The sequence below is a fragment of the Kryptolebias marmoratus genome, linkage group LG22 (genome assembly GCF_001649575.2).
Source record: "Kryptolebias marmoratus isolate JLee-2015 linkage group LG22, ASM164957v2, whole genome shotgun sequence".
Lineage (NCBI taxonomy): Eukaryota > Metazoa > Chordata > Actinopteri > Cyprinodontiformes > Rivulidae > Kryptolebias > Kryptolebias marmoratus.
The window spans coordinates 25,831,067-25,845,321 of record NC_051451.1 but is presented as its reverse complement, the minus strand read 5'-3'; the positions used below and the strand labels follow the sequence as shown (position 1 = coordinate 25,845,321).

The 14,255-nt window shown below is 38.2% G+C and overlaps 1 protein-coding gene across 3 annotated transcripts in view; it reads left to right on the top strand.

Moving 5' to 3' along the window:
* The window catches only part of LOC108240659 (endothelin-converting enzyme-like 1), a 60,562-nt gene that overhangs the window by 28,966 nt on the left and 17,341 nt on the right, over positions 1–14,255 (top strand). The window contains exons 2-6 of one of the 3 annotated variants that reach the window (XM_017424280.3): positions 2,134–2,356; positions 7,271–7,369; positions 7,823–7,897; positions 10,463–10,566; positions 11,466–11,524. In XM_017424280.3, coding sequence (XP_017279769.1) covers positions 2,150–2,356; positions 7,271–7,369; positions 7,823–7,897; positions 10,463–10,566; positions 11,466–11,524 — 544 coding nt within the window. In that variant the 5' untranslated portion in view covers positions 2,134–2,149. Of the gene's footprint in view, positions 1–1,704; positions 2,357–7,270; positions 7,370–7,822; positions 7,898–10,462; positions 10,567–11,465; positions 11,525–14,255 lie in introns of those variants that run through there. The other 2 variants (XM_037973373.1, XM_017424281.3) reach the window with 2 other exon arrangements.

Here is a 14,255-nt window from a genome sequence, read left to right as displayed (position 1 = left end):
TATGAATTTGGTTTCCTAAAGTAACATTAGTTGGTGCTAGCTAGCTGATGCTAAAAGCCTAGTGGTTAATACCAGCTAGCTAGCAAAGTTCCACTTCATCTAGTAATGCAGATTTTGGGTTTTTATTTTTTAAAGATGAACCAAAAAGAGTTTTTAAGCCAACATCAGTTGAAAGAAAATCATAAAATATATTTATTTTAAAATTTAAAATAAATAATTAAAAAAAAAAACATTTAAAAGAAACACTCAAGTGTTTTCATTTTTATCCATGATCCCCCTGATGTGTGACGTCCACTGAGACTGAAACTGCTGTTGATTAGTTTACTCTGGTGTGAGAGTTCATAAATGCTACTCACAAGTTAGCATCCGGTTAGCTTCGAAATAGCATCTGGTTAGCTTCAAGGTAACAACGTTAGCTCTCTCCTGCCGTCTTTATGTTAATTTGCTGTGTTGTGTACTGATGTCATGACAACGATCTGTGTAATCTGTTCTCACCGTTCCATGTTCCCAACTCGGTCGTTATGATTCTTCCATTTCCACTAGTAAACAACTGGACAGTAGTGGCGTTCTTGGCCCGCCGGGGCACAGCACACATCATGACCCAGGACGGGAACTCCATCCCACAAATCACCATTTCGGAAAATATTGACTTAAAGTTTATTTAAGTTTTAGGTCAGAAAAATGGGTCACTGGAATGTTGTGTGGTTGTTTTTGACTAAATAACATTGATGAAATGTCAATTTTTTGAGATTTGATTTCAGTTCCCCTTTAACTTAATTTATTTGTAGCTCTAATTTAACAAATTTGTCATGGCAACCCAATTGGGGGGTCAAAAACCTACCCAATATGCTGGGTCAAACTAATACTCCAACTCAGATGTGTTAAAACTACCCAAGGTTGGCTAGATCGAAATTTGAGCCAACTCTAATTTTCAAATTGGCTGCTTGTAATCAGCAGTATATGGTTGTTGTTACAACACTACCATAATTAAGCAAGGATATCCACATATAAAAGTATATTTTAAACATTTTCCTATATTGATCACACAGGAGGGTGGGACAGCGGTATAGTGGTTAGAGCTGTTGATTTCCAGCAAGGAGATTGTTGGATCGCTTCCTGACCGGGGGCGTTTCTGGGTGGAGTTTACATGTTCTTCCTGTGCTCACATGGGTTTACTTAAGGTACTCGGGTTTCCTCCCACAGACCAAAAACATGCACGTTAGGTTAATTGGTAACTCTAAACTTGTCCCTAGTTGTGAGTGAGAGCATGAATGGTTGTTTGTCTGTATGTGTCTTTGAGATGGACTTGCGACCTGTCCAGAGTCTCCCCCGCCTCTTGCAGAGTGACTGCTGGAGACAGACACTAGCTCCCTGCGACCTGGAAAGGAGTAGCGGGTAAAGAAAATGGATGGATAGATCACACAGGATACAATACATTAGCACATAACAGTTTATAACATGAGCAACTATAGTCAGCACCGTGAGGCGTCCCTTTACCCTGACTCCACCATGACTGGGGGAATTTGGTTCGTCTTTTTATATCCCAGGTGAAAACATGATTTTTAAATATTTTCAATATGCTGTTCTGTTGTGAGTTTTTGTTTTTTAAATTGAAAATGAAATAAGACATTTAATTTTTTTTTTGCATAGAAAAAGAAAAATAATAGATTTTTAATTTGTTTTTCAAGATAAAAAAAGAAGTCATTTTTTTCTGATTCACTTTTTAAAAGGAAAACAAATCCTTTATCCAATAATTAAAAGATAAACTAACCTTCCTGTTACTTTCCTTACATTTAGTTTTTCCACTAAATAATCTTAATCTTAGGTAAACACTGTGAAAAACGCACATCATCGCTGTTCCTTTTCTCAAGTATTTTTTCTTTTTTTTACTATTTTGTATTTTATTATGCTTTGATGTGAGGTTTTCACAAGGGCCAACTTGTATCATATCATTGGGTCAACTATTACATCTCTTTGTAACAACATTGTTATTTTGTATTTTAACTTGAAACAAATTTCTCTTGAGAGAAAGTCTTTAATAATATTACCTGGGAAATAAAAGCTTTTAAAACAATTTTACTATATATTTTTTAATCCGACATGACATAAACTAACTTTTTTTTGTTGTTCTAGAGTTCTCCATAACTACATGTTGTGGCGAATCGTGGCGGCACTAAGTGAACACCTGTCTACTGCCTTTCGAAGCACCATCCACGAATTTTCTCGGGAGATTGACGGCACAGAGCAGCAGCTGGAACTGGGCAGACTTTGTCTTACTCAGGCCAACAAACACTTTGGCATGGCCCTGGGGGCATTGTTTGTCCAGCAACACTTTTCTTCTCAAAGCAAAGCAAAGGTCAGAATTTATGCAGACTGATGGATGGATGAAGTGATGTTGTGACTGCCTAACTACAAATCTTATTTTTGATTTTTTTTCCTTTAGTGTTATTTGTGCTGAAATGAGACATGTTCAATTTTAAGGATTAAAAAGCAAAATAGCAAAATTTATTTAATACACAAATTATTTCTCATTACTTTTCAACAAAAGCACAGCATATAAATAAAGGCCTAGTATTTCTTGATAAAATGTATATCACCTGCTACCTTTCATGTCAGAGTTATAAAGTAATATCTCACAATATGTTGAGAAGAAAGATATAGACATTTTGATCAAACCTTGAAAAAAACATTATGTGCAGTCTCATGCAATATTTCAAAGTGTCATGCTCAGAGTATGTGTTGTTTATGACCTTCATCTGCTACCACATCAAGTGTTAGCTCAATATTTGTAAAGTTAACTAAGTAATAAACATTTTTGTCTTGGTTAATGTTGATTAACTGAGTCAGCCATCTTTAAATGGATTGACTCCAAACATAAATGAATGGTAGATGTACTGTATGTCCAATAGTTACTTGCTAAAAGATTAATTAAAGTTAGTCCAGTAATTTATGAGATATTTTACTAACAGACAAAAAGGGTAAAGTCCAGTAGATAATTCTAAAGTTTTAAGCAAAAGTCTTGCACTGACAGTTTGGTAGACTGGGTTCGACTGGGGACCAAAATTGCAACATTGGTTCCATTTTCAGCTGGTGCGGTTCTCATTCACACTTCACTGAGTCAATCAAGCCAAACCCTTTGAGCAACCTGTACCCCCCCTCGCCTGTGGTGGCGCTGCACCAAGAAGTGCTGAAGGAAACAACACTAAAACCTCTGAAGAAGACACTGAGTACAACTTCCTTGTTCTGGGACAGCAAACAAAAATGGAGTGGTGTCAAGTTTTAGCGGTTTTAGGATTTCTGTTTTGCCTGTGGTACATGTGTCAAACAAACATTTTTCATGAATAGGCTCAGAATGAGTAATTTATCGTGCTAGTGGTAGAAACACACGTTTGTTTTGGTTGTATTTACCCAGAAGGCCCTGTGCTATAGTCCGCATCCTGTTTTTGGAGCGGTCTTTGGTCCACTTGCATTCACATATGCATTCAAACTGCGCCAGAGTTCACTTCAACCGAACCGAGACCTAGGTTTTAAGGCAGACCAGAGTTCGCTTTTTTTTCCACATAAGAGTTTGATTGTGCATTCACACCTCACCAGGCAAACAAACTAGAGTTTGATTAAAGCAGACTAAACAGGGCTGGCGTGAATGCACCCTTAGCTACTACCATACTAATTCTGAACTATAGCCATTTTTTGTTTGTTTGTTTTATAAGTTTACTTGGCTGTGGCAGCCATCTTGAATTGGATTTATTCCAAAGATTAATCAGTCACAGATGTATATCCATTATTTTTTTTGTTTCGTCAAAGCCACAATGGATTCAAAAGTATGCAATTTTTCAGTGCTTTTGATTTGAATTTTTTTGTATATGCGTATCATCTATGACCAAATTAACCACTAAATATGCATCATTCAGTACCAAAGATCCACCACATAATTTGTAATAAATGCGCAAAGTCAACGGAATCAGTTTTGTTGCAAACAATTATCAGTTGTTTGTTTGTTGTCCTCCCACACACAACGGATATTGAGTCAGTAAAATGATTCCGGATCTAAACAGAGTCAAAGGAAAAACAATGAAATCAGAGACACCAGGTTGAAAGAAAAAAGTAGAGTTCTTCTGTCTTCTGAAAAGAAAGGGCAACTAAAAGCTGCAGGAGTGAGAGTCAACAGAAAGTCATTTTGGGGTAGGAAATTGAGCGGTGGAGAGCATTAAAACAAAAATTGGAGCTATCAGGTTTTAGGAAAATGAACCCAGAGAGAGACACCAAGACCAACAAGAAAAAACGCGAAGAGTCCAGGTGAACAGCCCGAGAACCATCCCAACGGGAGGCAGAATTCAGGCGGACGGCTCGAGAACAGTCTCTACAAGAGGCAGAGTTCACATGGGATGTCCGAACAAACGGTCCAGCATCTGTCCAGACAGACGCAGAGAAGGTCTTGTCCTAAACCTCCCTACAGACAGTTGGATAAGAGGCGTCCTCCTGGACCACCTCAGAAACAGGCGGTGTGGTGCGTTATCTTTGACCCACTCCTATACACGAAGGAAGGAGGGGCCTCATCAGAAACCCCCTTGAAGACACAGGAGTAAGTGGCATCATCCCAGTCCATTTTGAAGGTACTGAAGATTAGGGTGTGTGGGACCCCTGAAGTCTCTGTATCAAGGGACCCTGAAGGCTTAGGAGCATGGGACCTTGGAGGACCTGGAGATGGAAACACCAGAGGCAGGATCCCTGGAGGCCATGGAGATGGGAACCCCAGAGAAACAGGAATAGAAGGCAGCAGCCCATACACAGGAACAGACTTAGGGATCTCTGGAGGAGCTAAAGGTGGTTCTGGAGTGGCTGGGGATGCTGGAGGTTCTGGAAACACTGGGGACCTAGCAGACTTGGAGAGCTCAGGGAGCTGAGGCTCAAAGCCCTCGAAGAATTGAGACTTGAAGGCTGGAGCGGATTGGAACCCATGAGTGACTGGATCAGACTAGGGCTCAGGGGACTCAGGAGGCTTCTGAGCCAGTGTAAATAATCAAACTGACTTTATTTCAGTTAAACAGCTTATTTCCCCTAATCTGTACAGTGCCAGTACACAGATATATTAAATACCTAGCATTCACTGAAGAACTGCCTATCACCTACTGCCTTTCATACTACAGGTTTAAACTAAGATTATCTTATCTTTAGAAATGACAGTTACAGTAATTTTGGTCAAACCTAAAAAATAACATCACATGATATCTAATGTGGTATTGCAATGTTTGATATCTGATTTTATATGATCTGTTAGTGCTTAGAGTTTGTGTTGTGAATGAGTGTCAGCTACTCTCACACCATATTTTAGCTCAGTATCTTTAACATTCACTAAAGTATAGTCATTTGATTGTAGGCTAAGATCAATTAGCTGTGGCTGCCATCCTGAATTGGGTTAACACCAAAAGTTAATCAGTTGTAGATATACAGCTAATAATTACTTTCTGAGTCATTGAAATCCGTCCAGTAGTTTAGATGATTTGCTAACATCTAAGGTTGACTCCAACAGTTAATGTCAAGCTTTTAATCAAAGATTTGCTGTGGTGGCCATCTTGAATTGAATTGAACTGGAAATTTGTAGATGTCAACCCAACAATTACTTCTGAAAGTTTTGTTCAGCAGTAATTCAGTAATTCAGTGATTCTTGAGACATTTTGCTAATGGTACAGGCAAACAAATACCACATGCACACACATGCAGACACGCACACACACACATGCAAAAACATTGTTCTGCCTTCTCCTTCAGTGGCGGCTAAAGGAGAAGAACAATTTGGATTGATTGCTGAACTGGGATCTTAAAACCCTATCTACACTAATTACAATATCTCTGGTGCCTGCCTCTCATTCACCTTTAGTTTTAGCTTAGTTTTCTAGTCATTCACAAATAATCCTCCCAACTCTGTCATTCAGTGCTTTCACTTTCCAATAAATTTCCCCTGTCTGAATTTGTACTGTAGTCTTGTGTCATGGGGATATAGATCTCAATGGGATTTTTAACCTCTGTCACCCCTTGCTTTTCTGTTAAGCTGCCTATCTTCGCCATCTCACCGTCTTTCTATACGGTACTCATATTCTTCATGTCACAAACTTCACCTTTGGTCAAGCTTTCTTTCTTCATCTCCTATGAACTTTTAAATTACTGCTAAAGTTTAGAACTATAATGCATAAAGTACTTTGAACATCATTAAATAGGTTTGGGTTGTAATTACTTCCTATGTATAGTATCCTAATTGTAAAAGGTCCCGAGTTTCTTACATGCAAGTATAACTTCAGACTAGTTTTCTTAATAATGTTAGAGAAGAAGGATTTTTATAAAAGCTTGTAGTCAGCATGTGCAAAACAAAAGCATCTTTATCAGGTTGGGAAGAGATGGAGGCGAACCCAATGCGCAGACTCATCTTGAATTCAAGGAATAAAAATAATTTATTTTTTAAATGAAAAGAAGCAAAAACAAAAACTGACTTGGCAGCAAGAATTAACTAAACACAAAGCGTAAATTAAATCCAAACATGAGGCAAAACCCCAGAGATGAAACATGAAGGGAACCAAACAATGCATGTAGCAATAATGGACCAGTGAGTAAGTGGAGGAGATGATTGTGTTTTAAAGGCAGAGGGTAATTAGGGGAAGTGGGCACAGGTGAGTAATCACTAACTAGGAGCAGGTGGAGATAGGTGTGGCAGGTAAACAAGTGATAACAGAGGACAAGTGAATGATGACAGAAATGCAAAGACACAAGGAGCAAAAAGCATAAAGAAAATCAAACAATAAATCCAAACTGAAACATGAAAAACAACAATAGTACAAAAAGAAACCCCAAATCCTGACAATCTTAAATTCAACAACTTCAGTAGTATTGATACCTTATATCTTTAAAACTCTGTTTATGGTGGTATCTCACTGCCTTGAGACTGCTGAGAGAATTGTTGGTAATAAAAATCCCTCAAACAGTGGGAAAATTGCAAGAAAATATGTTAATTTTCAACTGTAGTCTCACTGAACTCTTGAGTGTCTGCAACCAAATGACCAACAAGCCGTGTGGCTGCATTTTGAGCAGCGTTTTTGGAAAATCACAGCTTATTTTCATGTGCATGGCTTGCAAAACTGCATTCTTGGATATGCACATTGTTTCGTTGGCCACCTTGGCAACAATTAAACATTAAAAACTATGTCATAACATTCTGACACACATTTTACTGTCTTTTAGTCTTTAAAACTTTTTGATCTTTGATGTACTCTGTCTTCAGGTACAGGAGCTGGTAGAGGACATAAAGCATTCCCTAGATCTTCGACTGCAGGAGTTGGATTGGATGGATGAGGCCACCAAAGAGGCTGCCAGAGCAAAGGTTGAGAAGCTAAACCAAGCCTCAGTATTACAAATATGACTTAATGCCAGATCCGATTACTGTTTGAAAAGGATTTAATTTCTTTGTATTACTTTTCTTTGGGGGAGATAGCTGTGTGACACATCAAGGGCTTGACTTTGAAAAAAGAAGATTGTCTAATCCGGATTTCTCTGTTGTGCTGATTTAGGATCTGCACTGCAAGATATCCCTTCTAATACTTTTACAATCCAAAGTTATAATCCTTTTAGGGGCCATTCAGAATATAAAGAGCTTCGCTGTAATCCTATTACATTGGGTTGGCTTGATTAGCTGATGAATGTGTGAGTGTGGGTCTAAAGACAAGTATGCATGTGTGAGTTTTTAGTCACCACTACAGTAGATGTGAGATTTTGTTGAACCAGTTTGGTTGTTTTTCTTTTCCTGCGTCACCATTTTCTTCTCCACTTGTTCCAGCTCAAGTACATGATGGTAATGACAGGATACCCAGACTTCTTGCTCAAACCTGAGCTCATTGATAAAGAGTATGGGGTGAGTCATGAACCTCTTATTTCATCTAAGCCTTGCAGTCATCATTACTACACACAAGTACCCACACATCATAGAAAGCAATCATTCTTCCAAGAATCCTGCTTTTTGTCTATGACTAAAGAAGTTCTCATCATCACACATAACCATGCATCCTTTGTGATTAAATTCAGATTTACAAAAAATGCACTATAATTTACATTCTGATGATAAAATTGTTTATATAAAGAAGTGGACCATTTACACTGGGCTTGTTTATCCAGCTACCAAATGTAAATAAAACCAGGCCCTTATCAAGAAATATACATTCAGGACTCTCCTAATAGATAACAATGTGCATGAATAAAAATAGACTGTTTGTTTTATATTCAGATTTAAAAAATGGAAATTTAATTTAGGATATCAAAGGCCTAGCCCTCATGGCAGCACAAGTGCAATAGAGGCCGGGGTCTATCATACCAGGCAGGACCCAAGATGCAGGCTGTGTAAAGATGCCCCTGAGACAGTCCAGCACATAATGGCAGGATGTAAGATGCAGGCAGGCAAAGCATACATGGAACACCATAACCAAATGGCTGGAGTGGTGCACAGGAACATCTGTACCGAGTATGGACTGGAAGTCCCACAGTCAAAGTAGGAGACTCCACCTAAGGTGGTGGAGAATGGCAGGGCTCAGATACTGTGGGACTTCCAGATAAAGACTGGCAAACAGGTGATGGCTAACCGACCGGACATTGTTGTGATAGAAGAAAGCAGTGGTGATAGATGTAGCAGTCCCAAGTGACTGTAACATCAGGAAGAAGAAGCACGAAAAGCTGGAGAAACACCAAGGGGTGAAAGAAGAAAAAGAGAAGTTGTGGAGAGTCAAGGCCTCAGTGGTACCAGTGGTCATCGTAGCACTCGGTGCTGTGACCCCCAAACTGGAAGAGTGGCTCCAACAGATCTCAGGAAGAACCTCAGAGATCTCTGTCCAGAAGAGAGCAGTCCTAGGAACAGCTAAGATACTGAAGAGAACCATCGAGCTCCCAGGCCTCTGGTAGAGGACCCAAGACATGAAGTAAAACTGCTATGTGGAAAATGTTTATATATATTTATGTGTGTGTGTGTGTGTGTGTGTGTGTGTGTGTGTGTGTGTGTATAGCCAGGTAATTCTGTGTTATAAGAGTACTCTAATTCACTACATAGTTAATAAGTAGAGAAAATGTTGACTTATCTGTAAATTTCTATAGTGCCCATAAAGTCTGGTCAAAAGTAAAAGTTGTGCTGTACATCTTGGGAAACAGGCCCAAATGCATTGCAGCCTAAGACAACTCAGCAAGCTAATCAAGGCTAATGCTAAAGCTAAAGCTCGTTATTGTCATTTTCAGACTTGTTGAAAATATCTCATCTCAAGTGTCTCAGTCTCAGCTGTGAAATTATTGAAAAAATGTTACCTAAAACAGTATTTAAAATGTTTGAGTTAGTATATGATACATTGTAAAGATGTCCTTAACGCCCCAGAAAATCATTCCTGTCTGTATCTATCAAACTGTACAACTCCGGACTGTGATAACTTAAAGTTTAACAATTTATCTTTTTAATATGCTTCAAATAACCTCATACCAAACTTGTTTTTATTGATCTGTTAACTGTTATTATTTTATGGTTTTCATTATTTTAGAATTATTGTATTGAGTCCTGACTGTATTTATGTTTTGTTTTTTCATTTATTCTTACCTTTGTTTCACTTGTGGAGAGCTGAAAGCAAACAGTTTTCCCCTGTTAATATAGTTCAAATGAATTGAATTAAGCTGACTTGAGCTCAATTAAACATATTAAATCACAACTTAAAACAAGCTGTATTTCAGTCGTGAAGTGCTTTGCGGATTGTTTTTTATGTTTTCCACATGTACTAGAACTCTGAAATCAACAGTTCTATGAAGAAATATTTTGTAGGAGCTATTATTTAATAATTTTAGTAAATTGAAAATGATCACATAGTAACAAATACATTCTATGGTTGTATAAAAAAATATATATAATTGAAAAAGTGTAATAAATATGTGTGTGTGTCTAATATATATATACCAGTGTTTTAGTGACAGATGATTTTTGCATTTTCTAAGCCAAAACAATATTATTTTGTTCATCACCTGAGATTCTGGCATGTATTTGGTATTTGGATGTATCTTGTTGCTGTTTATGCAACACCTGAATGTATATATGTATATGCACATAATTATGAAGTGCCACTGCATTGAAATAGAGTTTAAAATGCAGAACCACAGCTCTGGCTCTTATCCCCTGTTTAATCTAGCGTATAATGATCACTGTAATGAGTGAGTGTAGAGGGGACATTTTAAACACAACTTTACCTTGTTGCATTGCACACAAAAAACATTGTTTGACATACATCTCTACAATTTAGGAAATCATAGTCTTATTTTTTTTTTACTTTTAACAGCTGCCGATCTTTTGTATTTATCCTAACATCCTATAAATCTGAGAATGTTATTTAGTATGACTTTAGGTTGTTAACAATTATAAAGTTGTGCATATTCACATTCACTTTATTTTTATGTTTTGCAGTTTGACGTGAATGAAAAGACTTACTTCAAAAACATCCTCAACAGTATCAAGTTCAATATAAAGCTGTCTGTCAAGAAAATACATGAAGAAGTGGACAAGACAGCGTAAGCATCTTATCTCCTTAGATGTCCCACAAGCTACACCCATCTCAGCTCACTCTACATGCTGTACTCAGTTAAACAGGGTTCTTACATCTAAGATCCAGACTGAGGCCCCAGCTACACAACTGTGAATGTGTTCCTCTAATGTATTTGACATGCCTAACATGTGTCTCTGTGAATCTCATTTAGTTTGTCATATTTGTTGATGTTTCCCCATAAATTTAACAAACAGATACCAAATTGCCATAAACAGCTGGAGAAAATCCATTTGATGTACTTATCTTTAACAGCCAGGCAGTGGAAAGAGTGCTGTGGGACATATGGTTCATTTTTCTAAAATGCAGCCCTGTACGCCTGGATTGAGTGCCTCTCTGTTATGACAACACATTACAGTCACATCAGTATTCCAAGGTGCTCAGAACAACTGTATCATTAGCCCACACTCAATGCCCTGAAGAGTTAAATCCCAGACTCCCTCTTTATCGCTAAAATGTTTCATCCCTTACTCTGTCTTGTCACGACTAAAAAAGATAGAAACGCTCCTCCTTCTCCTCCTGTTTGTCTCCCCTGTTTCTACACAGTTCATTCAGAGCCATCAGTCTTCCACTCACAGAAAAAGGATATCTCACTCTTTGATTTAGTCATTTGGGGGACTTTATGCCAATCAACTGAATTGGTTTTAAGTGGATTATCATAAAAGAACCATTCATGATTTGTATTCAGAGAGGAACTTTGGCTATGGAAACTTACTGAGTAAATATCTCCACCAAAGGTTTAGTGGAAATAGACAGAGGTGTTTGGGGTTGTGTTCAGTGTCTTTATTTGGAATATAGTTGAGTTATTTGAATGTGTGTGAAAGATCCTGTCTTTAAAAACTTGTCTGAAGCTGTTTTTTTCCACAGGTGGCTTCTTCCCCCACAGGCCCTTAATGCGTACTACCTACCTAACAAGAATCAAATGGGTGAGTGTGTGGCTCTTCAACGTACCTGCTGATATTAATGTTGCCTGCAGCTACACACATAAACAAACAAAGGTCTTCCCTATGTTTTTAGTCTGTACCACTATATAGACTAAATGTGGTAGTTGCACACAAATACTGTGTTGCTGTATGTTTACAGCAAGTCTAACTCAACAGCTGTAGGAGAAAAACAAACACATCTACCTCTTTATATCATATTCTTTGTCACTACTCACTCTCTACTTCGATTTCCATGTCACATTCTTAATGTCACCCTGGAGGAAAAACAAGCAGTATCACCTTCCTGAGATTTAACAAATCTATCCCTGAGATGTCCCCACTCTCCCCTGCTCCTCATCTTCTGCTAAAATCGGCCCGTTGTTTGTGTCTTCCTGCCTGCTGGATTAAATCTCTTCCAGAAAAATCAATGATGTGCTCAGAGGCTGATGCTAGAAGATGACAAAATGAGTTAGACAAACATAGTCATCAGAGGATCTTTTTTTTTTAATCCAGACAATTTCTTACTTCTCTCAGTTCAGTTCGGTTTTTCACTTCTCTTTTCTTGTTTTTTTTATTTTTTTTTAACTTAACTAATGTTTCAAATCAGGTTCAATTTTAGCATATTGATTAGTGTTTGGTTAATGTCTTGCTCTCTAACTCACAGCATATGTTTAGAGCCTTTTTTTTCTTCTTCTCTTGGTGTAAATCTTTTCAGCTGTAGCAGTTCCAGTTCTAGTTCAAGGTTGGTTCAATAGTCAGATCCAGATTGGTTCCTGCTAAGAACTGGTTTGTTTTTCACAGGCAAAGACCAAGCGCAGAATAACATTACATTAGTTTAAACATCTCTTTCATTATATGCAAGAAACTATGACTGTGACTGCAGCATTCACAACACAACCAGCCATATTAAACATCAGGAAGAAGAGACTAATCTTAAAATTCCACTGCTGATTTAATTGTAAATCAGTGTGAAACTTATTTATTTAAATTGTTTTGTCTTAAAAGAGGCACTACAATGGCTCTATTTTTTTAACAATGGTTTCACAACATTTTAATTAGTCTGGTTAGTCACACAACACCTGATGTAAATGGTTTGATCTTTTGTTTTTTTTTTGCTTAGGTCCAAAAGAGGGTTGAAGCTAACATAGCATGAGTTTTTGAGGGCACAGGAGATGGTGCTGAAACAGAAAATAATCTAAGTTGGCTCTGCAGGGAAAATATCTCTTTTGAAGTTATACCAATGTATGATGACTTCACTGTTGCAATACATCTGTCAGCTCTACCTGTATGGCCAAGATTGTTGCAACATAGTAGAGGTAAAGACTGTAAATGTGTTGTGATAAGTTCTGTGATTAGTTAAATTAAAAAAAATATATATATATATTTTTATTGTACCACGCAGTGAATTCAGACATACCAACAGCTTTTTAGAGATTTTGCCCTTATAAACTCAACCCTTTGAAATTTACACACCAGATTAAACATGTTAAATTGGTGTCTTTAGGACCAACTCAAAATGCCAAATCAGAACTGAGTTCATTTATTTGGCTGCATGAAGACAAAATGACATTTGCACCCAACTTGTTTTATTTTTAGAAAAAGTTGAGACAAGGTAATGTTTTCAATTTAACTTGTCCAAACCCTCATCTATGGTTATAAGCAGCTGAAATGGGCTTCCTCCATAGGGTGGCCACATTCAGCCTTAGAGATAAGGTGAGGAGTTCAGTCATCCAGGAAGACCTTGGAGTAGAGACACTGCTGCTCCTCCTCATTAAAAGATATCTTCTGAGGTGGTTCAGGCATCTGATTACCTGGACACCTCCCGCTCAAGATTTTCCAGGCATGTCCCACTGGGATGATGACTTGAATGCAGACTCAGAACATACTGGAAAGATTATATTGTATACCCTCTATTGCCTGGCAACACATTGAGATACCCCAGGAGGACCTGGAGTGTAGTTGGGGAGAGGGATGGCAGAATTTCCCTCCTAGACCTTTTGCCTCTGTGACCTGAACATGGATAAACAGATAAGAAAGTGGATGAATGGATGGATGTGTCATGATTTGAGGTAATTTTATGACCCACATGCATGAAACTACTTCAGAAGAACAGGAAAGTTTTAAGGGTTTTATTTAAGTTAGACAACTATTCAGGTCAGTCAACAGGGAGTCTGGAAGGGAGGCCAGGGAACGGAGAGGGATCACCGGGTGTGGGAGTTCTGGAGGCAGAACAGGAGATTGGTGAACATAGGAAACGTTTATACTGAGGGAAAATCAAAATGCTTAGTTTTAAAGAGAGGAGGAGTCGTTCGGGAGCCGTGAGTGGAATCAGGTTAAGCAGATGAAGGAGTTTGGTTTTGTACCGAAAGGTGCTCCATACACAGAATACGGCGAAGAGGATCCTGATGGCCTGGTTGCTGAGCGGTGCGAAGGAGAGCGGGACAGGTTTGACGGAGCATTCAGAGGTTGGAGGTGACTAGAGCTGCCAGTTTGCTGGATGACGAGTGAGCCATGAGAGAGTATGCTGGTGTAGATTCTCAGTCATCCAGGCCATGGTAAATTCAAAAAAGTTAAAAAACAAAAACAACTGGACTTCTATTCTGTAGTTGAAGACGTTTCGCTTCTCATCCGAGGAACTTTCTCAGTTCAGAAATAGAGAGTGTGGAGTTGAGCTTTTAAAGCTGAGATGTGATGTAAGCTGGATTGCTTGCAAATTGTTCTCACTCTCCTAACA